The sequence below is a fragment of the Alligator sinensis genome, unplaced genomic scaffold (assembly GCF_000455745.1).
Source record: "Alligator sinensis unplaced genomic scaffold, ASM45574v1 scaffold337_1, whole genome shotgun sequence".
Lineage (NCBI taxonomy): Eukaryota > Metazoa > Chordata > Crocodylia > Alligatoridae > Alligator > Alligator sinensis.
The window spans coordinates 1,248,875-1,263,237 of NW_005841927.1; the positions used below are offsets into that span (position 1 = coordinate 1,248,875).

General features: G+C 46.6%; 2 protein-coding genes across 4 annotated transcripts in view; both read right to left on the minus strand.

The window, feature by feature from the left end:
• The window catches only part of SELENON (selenoprotein N), a 35,034-nt gene extending 22,996 nt beyond the window's left edge, over nucleotides 1–12,038 (minus strand). Inside the window, exons 1-2 of one of the 2 annotated variants that reach the window (XM_025198653.1) lie at nucleotides 11,893–12,038; nucleotides 11,068–11,251 (exon numbers count right to left, since the gene is read on the minus strand). In XM_025198653.1, the coding sequence (XP_025054438.1) occupies nucleotides 11,068–11,151 (84 nt within the window). In that variant the 5' untranslated portion in view covers nucleotides 11,152–11,251; nucleotides 11,893–12,038. Of the gene's footprint in view, nucleotides 1–11,067; nucleotides 11,473–11,892 lie in introns of those variants that run through there. The other variant, XM_025198652.1, reaches the window with a different exon arrangement.
• Nucleotides 12,039–12,766: 728 nt separating this feature from the next.
• The window catches only part of MAN1C1 (mannosidase alpha class 1C member 1), a 69,633-nt gene continuing 68,036 nt past the window's right edge, over nucleotides 12,767–14,363 (minus strand). For both annotated transcript variants that reach the window (XM_025198655.1, XM_025198654.1), the window contains exons 11-12: nucleotides 13,995–14,110; nucleotides 12,767–13,568 (exon numbers count right to left, since the gene is read on the minus strand). In XM_025198655.1, the coding sequence (XP_025054440.1) occupies nucleotides 13,445–13,568; nucleotides 13,995–14,110 (240 nt within the window). In that variant the 3' untranslated portion in view covers nucleotides 12,767–13,444. The remainder of the gene's footprint in view (nucleotides 13,569–13,994; nucleotides 14,111–14,363) is intronic.

Consider the following 14,363-nt stretch of genomic DNA (forward strand, 5'->3'; position numbering starts at 1 on the left):
CGGCTGGGTCTGCAACTGTATCAATTTGTATCCGCGTCCGCTTCTGTCTCTACATTTGTATCCGCGTCGAGACGCGAACGTGTGGCCGCGCCGCTGGGTCTCGCGTGTCTGAAGAGCCGCGTGACACAGAGCGCCCCCCCCCCCCCGGGGCCCGCGCGCCCCTAAAGGAAAAGGGTAAAGGGGCGCCCGGCGTGCAGCGAGTCTCGCCGGCTAGAAAGAGGCCTCTCCCGCTACACCTCGTTCTCTCTCCCGCTGTGTCTATCCGACAGCATCTAGAGAGAGAGCTAGATCTAACCCAGAGAGCTATCTAGAGTGAGTTAGCTCCGTCTGGATAAATGGGGGGGGGGGGGGGGGGGGGGGGGTGTGTGTGTGTGCGTGTGTGCGCGTGTGTGTGTGTGTGTGTGCGCGTGTGTGTGCGCGCGCGCACATCTCTGTCCCAATGGTCTTTGTAGGATTGCTTGGGAGGACAAAAAGGGCAAAATAGGACAGGGAGCAGGAGGGGAGGCCGGCACCGGCACCGGAGACGTGGGCTTTCCAGAACATTTTGAAACGGCCAATTCTCCGGAAAAATTCCCAATGCCGTCGAGAGCGCGCCCGGGTTTGGCGCGTTGATTGGACTCGGGTTTAGCGAAGAGAACTGACAAAGCACCCCGCTGTCCATTTGCTGTCCCAACAGCCCCGTGTCTTGGAACTGAAATGTTTCATCGGGGGGAAAATTAAATACAGCGCACCGAGTGTGGTTTCAGTGTTATATTCAAACAAATTCGAACTTTTGGTGGAAAGAAATTCTTTTTATTGGAATACTTGTAAAAATGTAAAGACAATACAGGCAACCCGCATTTAGCGCTCTTAATTGGTTCCTGAAAAACCAAGCATTAAGCAAAACCAGAAGTATTTGACGACCCAAGGTGGCGACCACAGGTGTTAATGACCCAGACGCAGCCGCACACACGGCAACAAAGCTCGCCGAGCGCTGAGCGGGGTCAGGTATCAACCTCAAATGAGCCTTGTAGCGAAACAGCGCTAAGCAGGGGTTACCTGTACTCGATAGCATGGACTTCCCTTGCGTTGTTTGTTTCAATTTAAGACAAAAACCGAAGGTACTAAAACCCGTCGACACACTAATTTTAGCACACCCAAAGAACTGTGCACAATATGCGTGCTTCGGTTTTGATTTGACCTGCACAGCCAATTAAGTGAATTCATAACTCGATTTTTGGTTTGGATGATTATGCGAGTGCATTTACCTTCCTGTTCACAAATCGATAAAACATAGATGTACTCTGTCTCACACTTCCTAGGGATAATCACTTGAACAACATTCATTACAACTTGGGAACTGCCAAGCTTCCCTAATATTGTATTGGCGTCCATTCATTGGTCCTAATGCATTTTATGAAACAATTAATTTTTAGAAATGGAAAATTTCCCACAGAAAATGAAAGCACTGGAAAATTTTCTGTTTTGGAACATTTTCTGCTGCACATCTCTGGGTGGCACTTCTGTTTGGCTGAGGGTGCCATAGGGTGCCCGGCAATGAGGTGCACGAAAGAGATCCCCAGAGATTTCCCCTGCCAATCCAGAGTGTTACTGTGACCCTGCCCGGCCGTGGTGCGCCTGAGTTCTTTGCACCAGAAGATGTGCTGTTATTTTTCCTGTGGTCAAAAAAACCAAAGGGAAAGCCAAGAGCTGGTATTTTCGGAGTGGGGTCTCAAGTCTACAGAGAAGACCTCGAGCCTAAGGTTGAAAACCTTATATATATATATAGAGAGAGAGAGAGAGAGAGAGATGGATCTAGGGCCCCCAATGCTGGCAGGCTGCAGAGTTTAGAACAGATCAGGGGAGATGACAATGAGCCGCGAAGCCAAGCGACTCCCTCGGTGCCGCCGGATTAGAAATGTCGCTGCCACTGCCAGGCGGTTGGTTCTAAACTGCGGGTGAAGCAGGAACCAAAATGGCAGAGGGGGGCAAATGCACCCCCTGGATCTGCCCACATCAGGGGTATATATTTGCAATTCAGACCTCTTCTTACCAGCCGGTTTTACTTGCTCTTGGCCTTGTGGTGTCAGCACAGCCTGCACCGTGGGCAGGATCCCACCGCCTTGAGCCATAGTTACGTTCCTCCAGCAGCCTGTGTAGCTCCTGGCTGCAAGTGGCATCTTGTCCCCAGCGGCGTTGCCCCCAACCCAAGGATTTCAGCAGGCGGATAGATAATCCATGAAGACTGGGGCTCCAGCTCCTACCTGTGCAGCATAATGACCTTTTCAGAGCATACGGCCCACGGGAAATAGCAATTCTGCCTGCAAGGATCCAGACTGGGCCTTCACCTGCCCTTTACCTCCCTGCTTTTGTAGCAAGTAACAACCACCATCTGCTGATTCAGGACTAAGAATCACCCCAGGCTCGGGGCTATTAAGAGTGCACCAGGAGATTTCTCAGGACAACCAAAGCAGTACCAGGGACAGGAGCGAGGGTCAGAGGTTAATAATAAGTGCTCCAAGGGGAAATCATCATGACAGGCCTGTGGATGTGCCATTCCCAATTGTGGGCCAAAGCCCACCAGGTAGAGCTATAAGTCCCCCTTGATGAGGAGGGCTTAAAACTCTAGCTCCCACTGCCTTGCGGGTGCTTCTTTGTGGGAGAAAGGCTAAGGGACATCACCCTGATTATAACGTGCCCTTGCTGAGTTAGGCAGTCGGCAGCAGTTTTCATCTGCTCCCTCTGCAGAAGCGACAAGCATGGAGCACAGCACATCTGGACTCGGTCTGGCCTTTGGACTCTGTCTCAATGGTCTAAAGAGGGGCTGGTAGGTCCAGGGCAGCCTCCACCCCTCCCTCGGGGTACGTCTTGAAGGTCCCGGTGCGATGCTCACAGGACTCCCTACAAGTGGTTCCATCAGGCACCCAACTAGATCTCTTATGCATGCATCGTGATCCAGAGGATCGACAGTTGCCCGCCTTGACGAGGGGAGCCACTAAGGGCACATCACCGATTGCTTGGGACAACGAAAGGACAAAACAGGGACAGGAGCGAAGGTCAAATGTTGGCACTTCTGTTCTTCACAGGGTGCTGCAGGGTGCCAGGCAAGGAGGCATGCACAAGAGACACCCAGAGATTTCCCCTAGGAATCCATCGTAGCGTTAAAACTGTCCTGCCCCGCTGGGGTCTGTCCGAGCTCTGTGCAACAGAAGAATTGCTGTTAGTTTTCTGTAGTCAAGAAACAAGTGGAAAATTAAGAGCTGGCATTTTCCAGGTGAGGCCTCGAGTCTATCAAGGGCTCTCTCAAGGTTGAGAACCACTGCTGTAAAGCATTTGAAAAGCCAGGCTCATCTTGCAAAGGTTTAAGCACGTTCTTAACCTGAAGCATCTTAGTTTTCCTCCTGGGCTAACTAGGACTACTTAGGAGCGGTGCTAACGACCACGGCTGTGACAGCTACGGGTGAGAGCAGAACGGTTGTTATGTTTGGCAGCAGAGTCAGTGCAGCACCAAAGAAAGCTCTGGGACATTTCTAGCATGACAGATGCTACTATAAAGCTAAAATCTATCTGCCAGCAAAGCTAAAGGGGTGTGGAAAACAATTAGGAAAGAAGAGAGTGACGAGAATATGAACAGGATTCCTAACAAATGGAAACTCGCCCATCTTTCTCCACTTTGCATTTTTATGATTTTTTTTAATATGAAATTTTGACATGTTTTGTTATAAAAATGAATATTAGCTTTATTTCCTGAGAATCAAATATAGACAGAACGTCGAGCAAAACATTAATCTTAATTAAATGCATTTTCCATTGTAATCAAGTTTCCACAATTCCTATATAATCAGGGCAAAATTTAATTACATTGAAGAGATTCAGTGCTCTTCAGTGAAACCCTTATATGCGAGTACACATGCACACATGCATGTATGCACACACAGGATCCATTTAGTTTTAATCAATTTAATTTGAAGCCTCTTCTTGAAATTCCATAGTTTAGATTTCCCACGCTCCCATAATTGGCTGATAAATCACACATGAAAATGTAAGCGTTTTGGATTTCACTTTGGGTCGGGTGGTGACAAATACTAGTGCCATTACTCACAAATTTTCTTCCAAGTGTCGATCTCCAGTGTTTCCTGCCACTTGCATTTGCTGAGCTTGTCTTTATTGCTGCTGCAACGGGCTCGATTAACAAAATATATAGCGGAGAGATGCGCACATTTTTGCTTTATTTCCTCTTTGCTCTCCAGGACGAAGCAATTTGAAGATATACCCATTAATAAGCAGTTTGTTTGTGCTGTTTAGTGTAATTTAAGTATATCTATTATAGGAATTTTCCAGAAACTAATTACCACCATTTTTGTGGCTTTAAAATTCAGGGAGCCTGCAGCCACAGAGACTCTCTTGAGACTGAATTTTAGACAGAAAAGAAGTGTGCGCGTACCTGGCCGGCACTGAATGTGCAGCAGAACTGCTGGATCCATCTCACCTACCACCCTGAAGTTTGCCTTTTCTTGAGGAGACAACATGGTCTCACCAAGAACCCATTTTCCTACGTGGGTCAGAAGCGTGGCACAGGAGGATGTCACATCAGCACGTGAGCTGGGACATTTCAAAGGGAGCTGGGGGCAGGGAGCAACATAAATTAATGTGAATGATGATGAGTCCGACGCCAGGATAAGTGGGGCAAAACTCTCCTGGATTTCAATGGCGCACGAGCAAGTCCTCTGCTCCTGACGTCAAACTGGATTCCACCAGCCTCATGGAAGAGGAGAGGTCTCCCCACCTCCATCACTCACCCCAGCTGGCGGGGCGTTCGGCTTGAGTAAGGATGGCAGAATCGGGGCCTCTCCTTGCAATGGCTCCTGAATGAGACCTGTCAGTTATTCACATTTCTACCAGCACGGTGCCCACAGGCCCCACGTGGCGCTGGCTGTGTTACGTATATGTAGGAGAAGACAGATCCTGCTCCCAATTTAAATAAACACCAGGTGTGGGGAGGGGGAACTGAGGCACCAAAGCAACGATGCAATTTGCTATCAATTATACACAGGCTTGGCAGGACTCGATTTTTATCAGTAAATGTCGATAAACGACGGCTTCGTTTCACACTCGCAGACCGATGAAAAAATATTCCTGACCTTAATCAAAATGGGTAGAAAGGAGACGTAAGGAAAGCGGTGCTGATAGAGGTACGTGACGACCGGCGGAGCAGCCCTACAGAACCGTGCTGGCTGGAGTTTGGACGGCGACTCCCAGAAACCCCAGGGGACCGGGAGCCAAGGACGAGGAACTGGCCAAGTGGATGAGGGAGCTGCGGGTGAGCGGAGCTGGGATGGATGGCAGCTCCGCTGCTCAGCTGGCCGCAGTCCGACAGTCGTTACGTTTGTTGCGGTGGTGGTTAAACGACACTATAATAATAGTCAACTGGCATTAATAAATTGTTTGCTCCCCACGCTCCTAATTTCACACAATCCTGAAAATTTAAAATCGTTAAAAAAAATCTAAACAAATGCTTAAAACTAAACATTGAGGTTATCTGTTGAAATGACAGATAAATACAAATCGAACTCTGCCAAGCCTCATTGTATAGCGGGCTGGTGACCGAGCTGAGAAGAGAAGCCAGGCCTGTGTAGTCTTGGTTAAACACCATAGCCGCTTGGCTGTGCCGAGTACCACTAACTACACCCTGGCATTCAGCTTGCTATTATAAGTCAGCAACTTAAGCATGTGCTTAAATCTCTCCCTACTTAGTGATGCACCAAAACCAATTCTTAACAGGAAACAAAGGCCAATTATTGTTAATCAACAGTGCCGCGGTGCTGGCTGGGAGCTATAGTCATCATACCCCAAGACCAGGTGCTGCACAAACACAGAAAAGGGAGGTCCGTGCCCCAAATGAGAAAAAAACGGTGGATACAGACAGATGGATGGGGAGCGCAGGGGAAGGAGACAGTCCTGGAGAGTCCAGCTTCAGTAGCTTCAGTGTAGGTGATGGTCTCAATGGGACCAAGTGCTCTGTTGAATCAGGGCCGGAGCTGGCTGCCTCCAAAATCCGAGATGGGAATGACTCATGCATGTCTGGATGGCCAGCAGGCTGCAGCCGGAGGATTGCACATTCCTTGAACCATTTGGTTTTAAGTCACGCAGGGTGGGGCTCCCACCCCTCCTCTGGAAGAGGATCCGACAGCAACTTTGCCTCATAGCTGGAGCATCTGCTTCCCCGATCGCCAGCCGTGCATGTCCTCCCATTACTCCTGGTTATACCCCCTCACGCCACCCCGAGCCGTTCCACTCCTTCCTCAGCTTAATCCCCTCCAGGCTCTTCTACACGGCTGCCACAGCGGTCCTTAGCAGGGGTTTGGCCAAGCGATACACATTTAGTTCTTTTAATCTTTCTCCATAAATCACTGTCCTCAGTCCCTCCTCTCATGCAACCTTGCACTGCCTCTGAAATTCCCCAACTGCTCGGGAAGATTTAGTAGCATCTTCAGCTGCTCCAGGGCTAATAACACAGTGTTTGATCTCTAGGAGGGTGGCGGGAAGCGTTAGGGATTTAACGCTTTGAGGTTCTGCCATTTCTTAAGCCGGCTTGATTGTTCTGTTTTAGGTCTTAAGGAGAGTTTCTGCTGGAAAGGAGGAGAAGATAACCAGCCACTAGCACCTTAGCTCCTGTGGCTCAGCTCAAGGGCACGGGGGAGCTTTACCTCCTGAGAGCTAGGATACAAGGAGGCCACTGAGCCTGCTGCGATAGGAATTCCCAGCGGCTACACAGCATGCAGGAACTTCTCAAAGGAAGATTGTAGCGATCAAGGATATTCAGGGATACAGAAAACGAGCTGGAAAGGAGGATGTCTTCCTCCAGGGGCCAAACAGGAATGGGAGAGGAAGTGTGGCATTCTGATTGAGGAACTGTGACTTGGGCGAGAGCGAGGCTCTGCTCCATCCCCTGCCGCTGATTCCCCATGGGACCTTGGTCACGTCACTTTTAATCTGTACTTGTTTCTCCCCCTCTCTGTAAAATGGGGACAATCCTCCTTCTCTACTTGCAGATGCTTTTCAACATGCAGGTATATGGGAGATACCAGAGTACCACAGATGTACAGGATGAATTACGATGCTGGAAATCAAGAGGTATCTGCAGTGGTAGGAGGGTTTGAGTAATTGGATTCGCAGAGCGTGGTAGTCTGTTTGAACTAGAAGACCTTTACTTAAACAGATGTGGCTTAAAGGGCTCATAAGATTGAGCAGTGGGGTGAGAAGAGCTTTTCCTTCACTTGAAAAACACAGCGAGCCCTTCTGGGGCGCGGACAGGATGGAAGAGCTCCAGAACAGAATAAACACTCTCAAGTGTTGGTGAACAAACACATGCTGGAAGTGTTATTAGGTGACAAACCATGCAATCTAGCGGACACAGATACGACCCGACTGGATGGGCTTCACATCCAGAATGATCCTGGAGCCTGGACGTCTACCACGCCACCGGCTTCGGGTCAGCAAGGCAGAACGGAGCAAATGCTTTGCACGCGAACACGAGGAAGGAAAGATTAAAGGAGAAATAGCAGCAGACATCTGCTAGGGACCAGCCCCCCTCAAAGGGGAGTGAACACAGCAATTCCTGGATCTACTCCGATAGTTCTTGAAACTCCGGATCACAGCACTCGGGAGGAATTTTAAATATCCGGACATCTGCTGTGTAGCAAATGCAGCCAAATTTTCACGAAGGAGATTCTAAGATAGAAAGACGACAAGTAGAACCTGCTGAAAAAAAATTAAAATCAGAAGAGAAGCCATCCTGAATTTAGCTTTGACCAACAAGCCGACAGGGATTGAAAATGTGAGAATAAAGAACAAGCGGTGCGCCTGCACTGACAGGCTCTGATTTGACCAGAGTAAGGAATGGGCCTAGTTCAGGGAGGTCCAAGCACAGCTGGAGGCCAGGATGTCGCATTTTGGGGGAAGAAAGAAATGAAGGGAGGGATCCTGACACTACTGAAGTCAATGGGCAGATGCCTATTGATTTCCAGTAGGGTTCAGCTCTCACCGTAAGTGAACACAGTATTATAGTAAGCAGTATTAAAACCCGACGTGCATACATGAAGTGTGGAAGTGGCAGAAAGGATCAGACCCACAAAGCAGGGAAGTTTCAAGCAAGGCAAAGGCACAATCGTCATCTTGAACAATGCCAGGAACACGGGTGGCCAATGTGGTTTCACTTGGGAGCTTTCAAAGAATGAGGTAAGAAAATCCTCGCTGCAGTTACTGGAAAAGAAGCAGCAGCAGCAGCCAGAAAACAGCACAAATGAATAGCCCTAGGGGCCAAGGTGAAGGAATAGGACGTTTGTTGTTCTGTTTTGGGGAAGTCGTTAACATGACTACATGTTGAGGGGAGGGGGTGAAAAGAAGTGCAACTCAAAAAAGGATGATGCATTTTGAATAAATCCTTCCTTAAGAAAAATAAGAAGCTGAGATCAACAGGAAATGGATAAGGACCTTACAAAAGAATGAGCACTGAGAAATGTAAGGCTATTTTCTGAACCCTCAAACACAAATCGACTGTTCCTGCTGGCAAAGACTGCAATGGAACCGATCTTGATGAGAAAAAAAAGGCTCGTTAGACTGCCTTAGACTTGAAGCTCTTTGGAGCAATGCCTATTCTGTTTGCCTAAAACAGGGGGGCTCCAGTCTTGGCTGGTTTCAGGGCGGTGCTGTAATAACCATGATTTATTCATCATGGAAGTGATCTTGACTTGCGTTCTGAGAATGTCATCACTGGGAACAGCAGCACAAATACGAGGGAGCTCAGCAAAATGCAGGTAAATATCACTGGTGGGTTGGAGGGACTGATTGCTGCGACATTCAGATCCCAAGGTAGCTAGGTGTTTGTGCAACCGCTCAGCTATAAGCAGGTGAGTAACCCTATTCACTTCCATGAGACTATTGCATACTTCAAGTTAAATAGTGCTTAAGTGCTTTTCTCAGTAAGGGCTTAGTGCAGTGGTTAGGCTCAAGGCAGCCCTTGGAAAATGCCAGCTCTTGGCTTGCACTCATTTTTTGACTATAGAAAAACAAGGGAGCAATTCCTCTGGTGCAAAGAACTCAAGAAGACCACAACCAGGCAGAGTTTTCTTGACACTCTTGGTTCCTACCTGAAATTCCTGGGGTTATCTTATGACTCCAGTGTAGGTGTTTGCAACCTGACGGTGCTCTGCAGCACCCTTGAAAGGATCTCACGGCACCTGATGTGCGGCAGCACTCTGGTTGAGAATCACCCGTCTAGAGGCAATGACTACCTATAGTTCACCTAATGCACAGAGAAAAAAATCTGTCTACAAATATGTGAAGAATTCAAACCCCAAATAATGTTAGGAGACATGTTTAAGGTCGAGGTCTTAGGCTAGAGAACAAATGGCCCGTATGCAATTCAGAAAAGAGTGATTTAGCTTAAAACTTCTGGGAAGTTCCTGATAGCAAGGGCTGTAAGTCTGTAGAGTAGTGTCCCAAAGGACAAAAATAAAAGTCTCATGGCTTAGGACGTTTAAAAGCAGATCAACCAAGAAAAGGCAGGCACTTGATTCCTACTGAATTGTAATGGGCGTGTGGGTGCCTTACTCCCCTAGGCTCCCCTGAAATTCTTGGACTTAAATGTTCAGTGGAAAATAAACCTGACAGAGATGCAGAGCAGATAGCTTTCCATGGGGCTTTTACTTCACCGATTCCTATGATTCATGTAACAAGAAATATTTACAGTATGAGCTATGCAGGCATCTTATTAAAAAAACAACCCAGAAAACCAAACCCTCCCCAATTACAGCACAGCCCATTTTTCAGGGAACTCTAGAGAATTAAGTCACAGATCCAATGCCAACCATAAGTAACATCTGAAACTTAAGAACAGTTACCACTGGGGGCAAAACCCCAATCTGTCAGGCCTGAAAAAAACAAATCACACGAACAGAGCAGATCAAAAATATACATGGGGAAAATATTACAACTGCCAGGATCTGGAATTCAATAAGCAATTCTGCTGAAAGCCTTCCAAGGGAATTTAATAAAGCTTTAAAAATGAAGTGCAGGTTATAAGAAGATACATTTATTTTTTGAATGGTTTTGTCTTATCTCCTTGTAAGGCCAGGCAACAATTGACAGCCATTCTGCAAGCAATGATTTATCAATACTGATATTAAATTTATCCCATCCTGGATGACTTTCAGCTAACAGAACCTCATTTATCAAAAACTTCCTATTATACAAATTAGGGTTGTATCTTCCAATGGTGAAAATTAATTCATGCAACACTGATTTGGGTTATCTGGATTTGTTCCCATTCCCTATTACAGTCAGATAACCCAAGTTATATCGCGTTTTCTGACCTGATGTGTCAAAATCCAGGGACTGTCAGTGGTGAAAACTCTGGTTCCACTGAAGTCAGTAATAAACTCCCACCGACTTCAGGTGGGGGATTTGTCCCTGGCGGCAAGGTGAAATAAGTAAGCAGGACAAAGCTATCCAGCTTTCCAGGTCCTTTCCTTTGGATACTTAGAACTGAAAATGCAATTTAAATGCATTATTGCTTTTCTTTACGTAAAATAAATTCTTTTTCTTGATGAAAACAAATAGGACATGAACCATACAATAAAATACACAAACACATTCTCTTCTCAAAGAAGGATACAAATGTGCTTGACAGCATCTAACTCAGAGGAACAAAATGCTGTCATGCTTGGGCAAGATCCCCACTGAAGCCACGGAGCTTTGCCCGAGACTCGACTGTTAGATGAGGCCCGGGAAAGCATGGGGAATGAACCAGGAGGTGTCTAAGATCCTGATCCTGCAGAGATCATCATGATCTTATATTGCAGTAGCACCTAGGAACTCACCCTGGATTTGGGTTTTGTTGCCCTAGGTGCTGCGTAAACTCAGAACAAAAAGACAGCTCCTACCCCAAAGAGCTTCCAGTCTAGATGCATGCCCTTATCTTTACTCATGTGTGTAGTCCCAGTGGCTTCAATCCAACTACTTGCATGTCTGAAATTAAACACGGGCATGTGTACTGGCGAGAGGATGGCCTAAGACAGCAGAACATACATGGCCATTTGCAACGAATCCTTTTGGTGTGGCAAGTCTCAAGCAATTGTAGCAGTGTGTTGGCAAGTCAACGTATCCACTCATCTAGAAGCTTTACATTTAGAACATAGGAGCTGCATTGACTGGGTCAGACCCTCGGTCCATCTTGTCCAGGCTCCTCTGTCACAGCGGCAGAGAGCGGATGCTGAAAGGGAGAGGGAAGAGGGTCTGACCAGGGCTTTTTCCACCGTTCCTGTCCCACTTGCAAATCTCTGGCATTTAGGATCTAGGAAGTTCTGATTCAGAGGTCGTGCCCCTCACTCCTGCGCTCAATAGCTACCGATACCTGTTTCCTCCAAGAATTTGCCCAACCCCTATTTGAACCTGGCTGCCAGCTTCCACCACATCTTGTGACAAGTCCCACACCTGAATTACACATTTACATGCACAAATAAAAATCACTATGTCTGAGGCAAGCATAGAACTGCTGGAAAGAAAGATCCCTTATCCAAAAGTATTTTTGATACTACAAATCCCACTCAGTTCACTGCAGCATCTGAACATTTGTGCAGAAGCAAGAACAAGCGCATCATTCTGGTGTAATGCCACGAACCCATTTTTCAGAGGGAGCTGGAAGATGCCGCTTGCCTTGTTTTTCACAACTTCACTGGGCCAAGGGGCTGGCTATGCTACGAGCAGGACATTTTTTACTTACAAAATTTCTCTAATCCACTCTGAAAACACTCAGGGCTGAGCTTACTTCCCAGTATCAAAATCCCTTGGATAAAATACCTCCCACCCAGGACTCTTTATTTACCAATAACCATCCCTCCAGGCGACGCTTACCATCCAGTATCTTTATCCCTGGGAAAAAGTTAAGCCCCACTATGACAAGCTTCTTCGCCTCTCAGGGAATTAGACAGGCATGAACTGAAAAGCCCATTTGTGTTTTCACAGCTTGCTTGAAGTGACTTTCCATTCCCAAGTCGCTGAATAAACTAAGCAGCATTTCACTGGAGCAGAGAGAAATGATGCATCGAGGGTCCCGATGCTTCTGACGGATCTAAAGCAACGAGGTGAAAGGCTTGGGAAGAAAGAGGGAAAGGCTTTGGGAAGAAAAACATTCTCAAGAGGGACAAGGGAAGGCTGGAGGCTCAGCCAGGTGTGAGTGAGCATGTTTCAATGAGGCACAGGTGCTGTTCACCTCTGATGCCTCCGCAGTGGAAGATATGGGCTCTCAGCCCCTTCAGGATCAGGCCTAGAGAACCCCACGTTGCTCTGAAGCCCAGCATTACCTGTGGGCTCCACCTCCAGAACCTGGATGTGCTCATGACTGGGATGAATCATCTCACTGTAAGGTGCTGGGATACGTGGTTGCTAGTCATTGCAAGAAAGGACAGGAGAACCCAGCTCAGCGATTCCTTTGCCTTGTAGTTCATCCCAGAGGAGTCTACGTGGATCGGGATGTTTGTGTGTGGAAGTGAGACAATTTGCAGAGTTTTTGCTACCGCAGAGGTCAATGCGAAGGTGCAGGTTTGGAGAACGGGTGCAGATTGACGTCACTGGTTAGAGAGTTGACAGATTATTCTTGCGCTCAACATTTACTGTAAATAATTCTTGAAATCAACCCAGCCACGTCAGCGATTCATTCCAAGAATAATGTAGCAAGTCTCTGACAGGCACGGATAGCTGCTGATGGAGGATCAACCTGCGATGCTACTTATTTTACAAGACCTTTTTATTCTATTTCACAGATTTGACTATTACAGCAGTGAAATTATTACAAGTGACTCATAACATTTAGGGTCAAATTAAAGTAGAAAAAACACAAACACAAAGGAAAGTTACATGTGATGCAATGTGTGGTAAATGTGTTTTAAGAGCACAGAAAAAATATATAAAAATACGTTTGGGTCAAGAATTTTGCAGACAACTTTTGACTTAGTTACACGGTTGACGCCACTTAAAAAGCACAGTATTTGAAAAGTGTAATTAGAAATGTGATAAAATCCAACAGTATATAAAAGGCAAAAAAAATAAAACAAAAAATGAAAGGAAGGACAAAGGGGAAACCTCTGTTTTATGGCAAACTTCCAATCCTTTGGCCACTAGAAAGCAAAGTCAGTGGATTTCTTATAAATTCTCTGTATAAAGGAATGTCTATGATCTGTGTGCAACATGGCCCAGAATCGACATCTCATTATCAGGCTAATAGAGCTCCTCATAGAGGAAAAGAAGGTGCTTATGTCATGGTTGATTCTTCCCACTATAATACTGTCCGCAATTGGACTAGTGCCCCAAAATCCCATTTTAGGAACGCTGCTAATTCCTTTAATGGCAAGGAAACGCAATGACCCGTAGACTGCCGCGGAGGCAGGGAGCTCGGGCAATGGCTTCACTAGTGCACACTTGCTTTAGCTTTAAAGTTCGTGTGGTTCACTGGCAGTGGGTGGGCTTCCGTGTTGAATACCCAGTCTTCCAGAGATAGCACATCATCTTCACAGAACAGAAGATAAAGGTACCTGGAGCCCCATGGTGGGAAGAGAGAAAAGGCAGAGAAAGAGTCGATTACAGAAAAGCTCTAATGGGGTTCCCAGTGAACACGTAAGGCCCGATCCTCAGATGGAGTAAATAGGGATAGCTCATTATTACTAGAGCTATATGGTGAGGATCTGACAACGACTGCTATTAAATCCAATGTACAGCTAAAATGTACTGCCCTGTGCCTGGGAAACTGCAAAAAGGTATCCCAGTCACATTCCCTCCCCCTTCTGCGGTGGTTTGGCAGATGCCGCATGAATGCTCTCACAATCTTCCACAATCTGCACAGCAGGTAATCAAATGCTTTTTAAGATTAAATCATACTGTATTTTGCATAAAGCTGAACAATGGCCTTCATGCCCCAAGAAAAACGCTATTCTGAAAGATTTCTATGATATTAGACTTACTTCAATGTCTCTGCCAGGAAAAAGCTCTGTTGCATGTTGTCGTGGGTTGGGGTGGTGGTATACACGTCTCGGATACCAGAGTAACCGGCTTCTACTCTACAGTGTTTTTCTAGTGCCTGAGGAAGGAAACTAAATCTCAGCAACACATGGCAGCATGGAGTAACCCATTAATCATCATCAGTTGTGTTACAAGTCAGGTTTACAAATCAGATTCAGTTTTTAAAGCAGCTTCTCTCTCACTGATTATTACCCAGGACTCCAGGAAAATGCTAGATCTAATGAAATAGCTAGAGCAATGTAAACTACGTAAGCTCGTTGACTGATTGACCTTGGTGTTACTCACTCATCAGCAATAGATCTCAAGTAGTA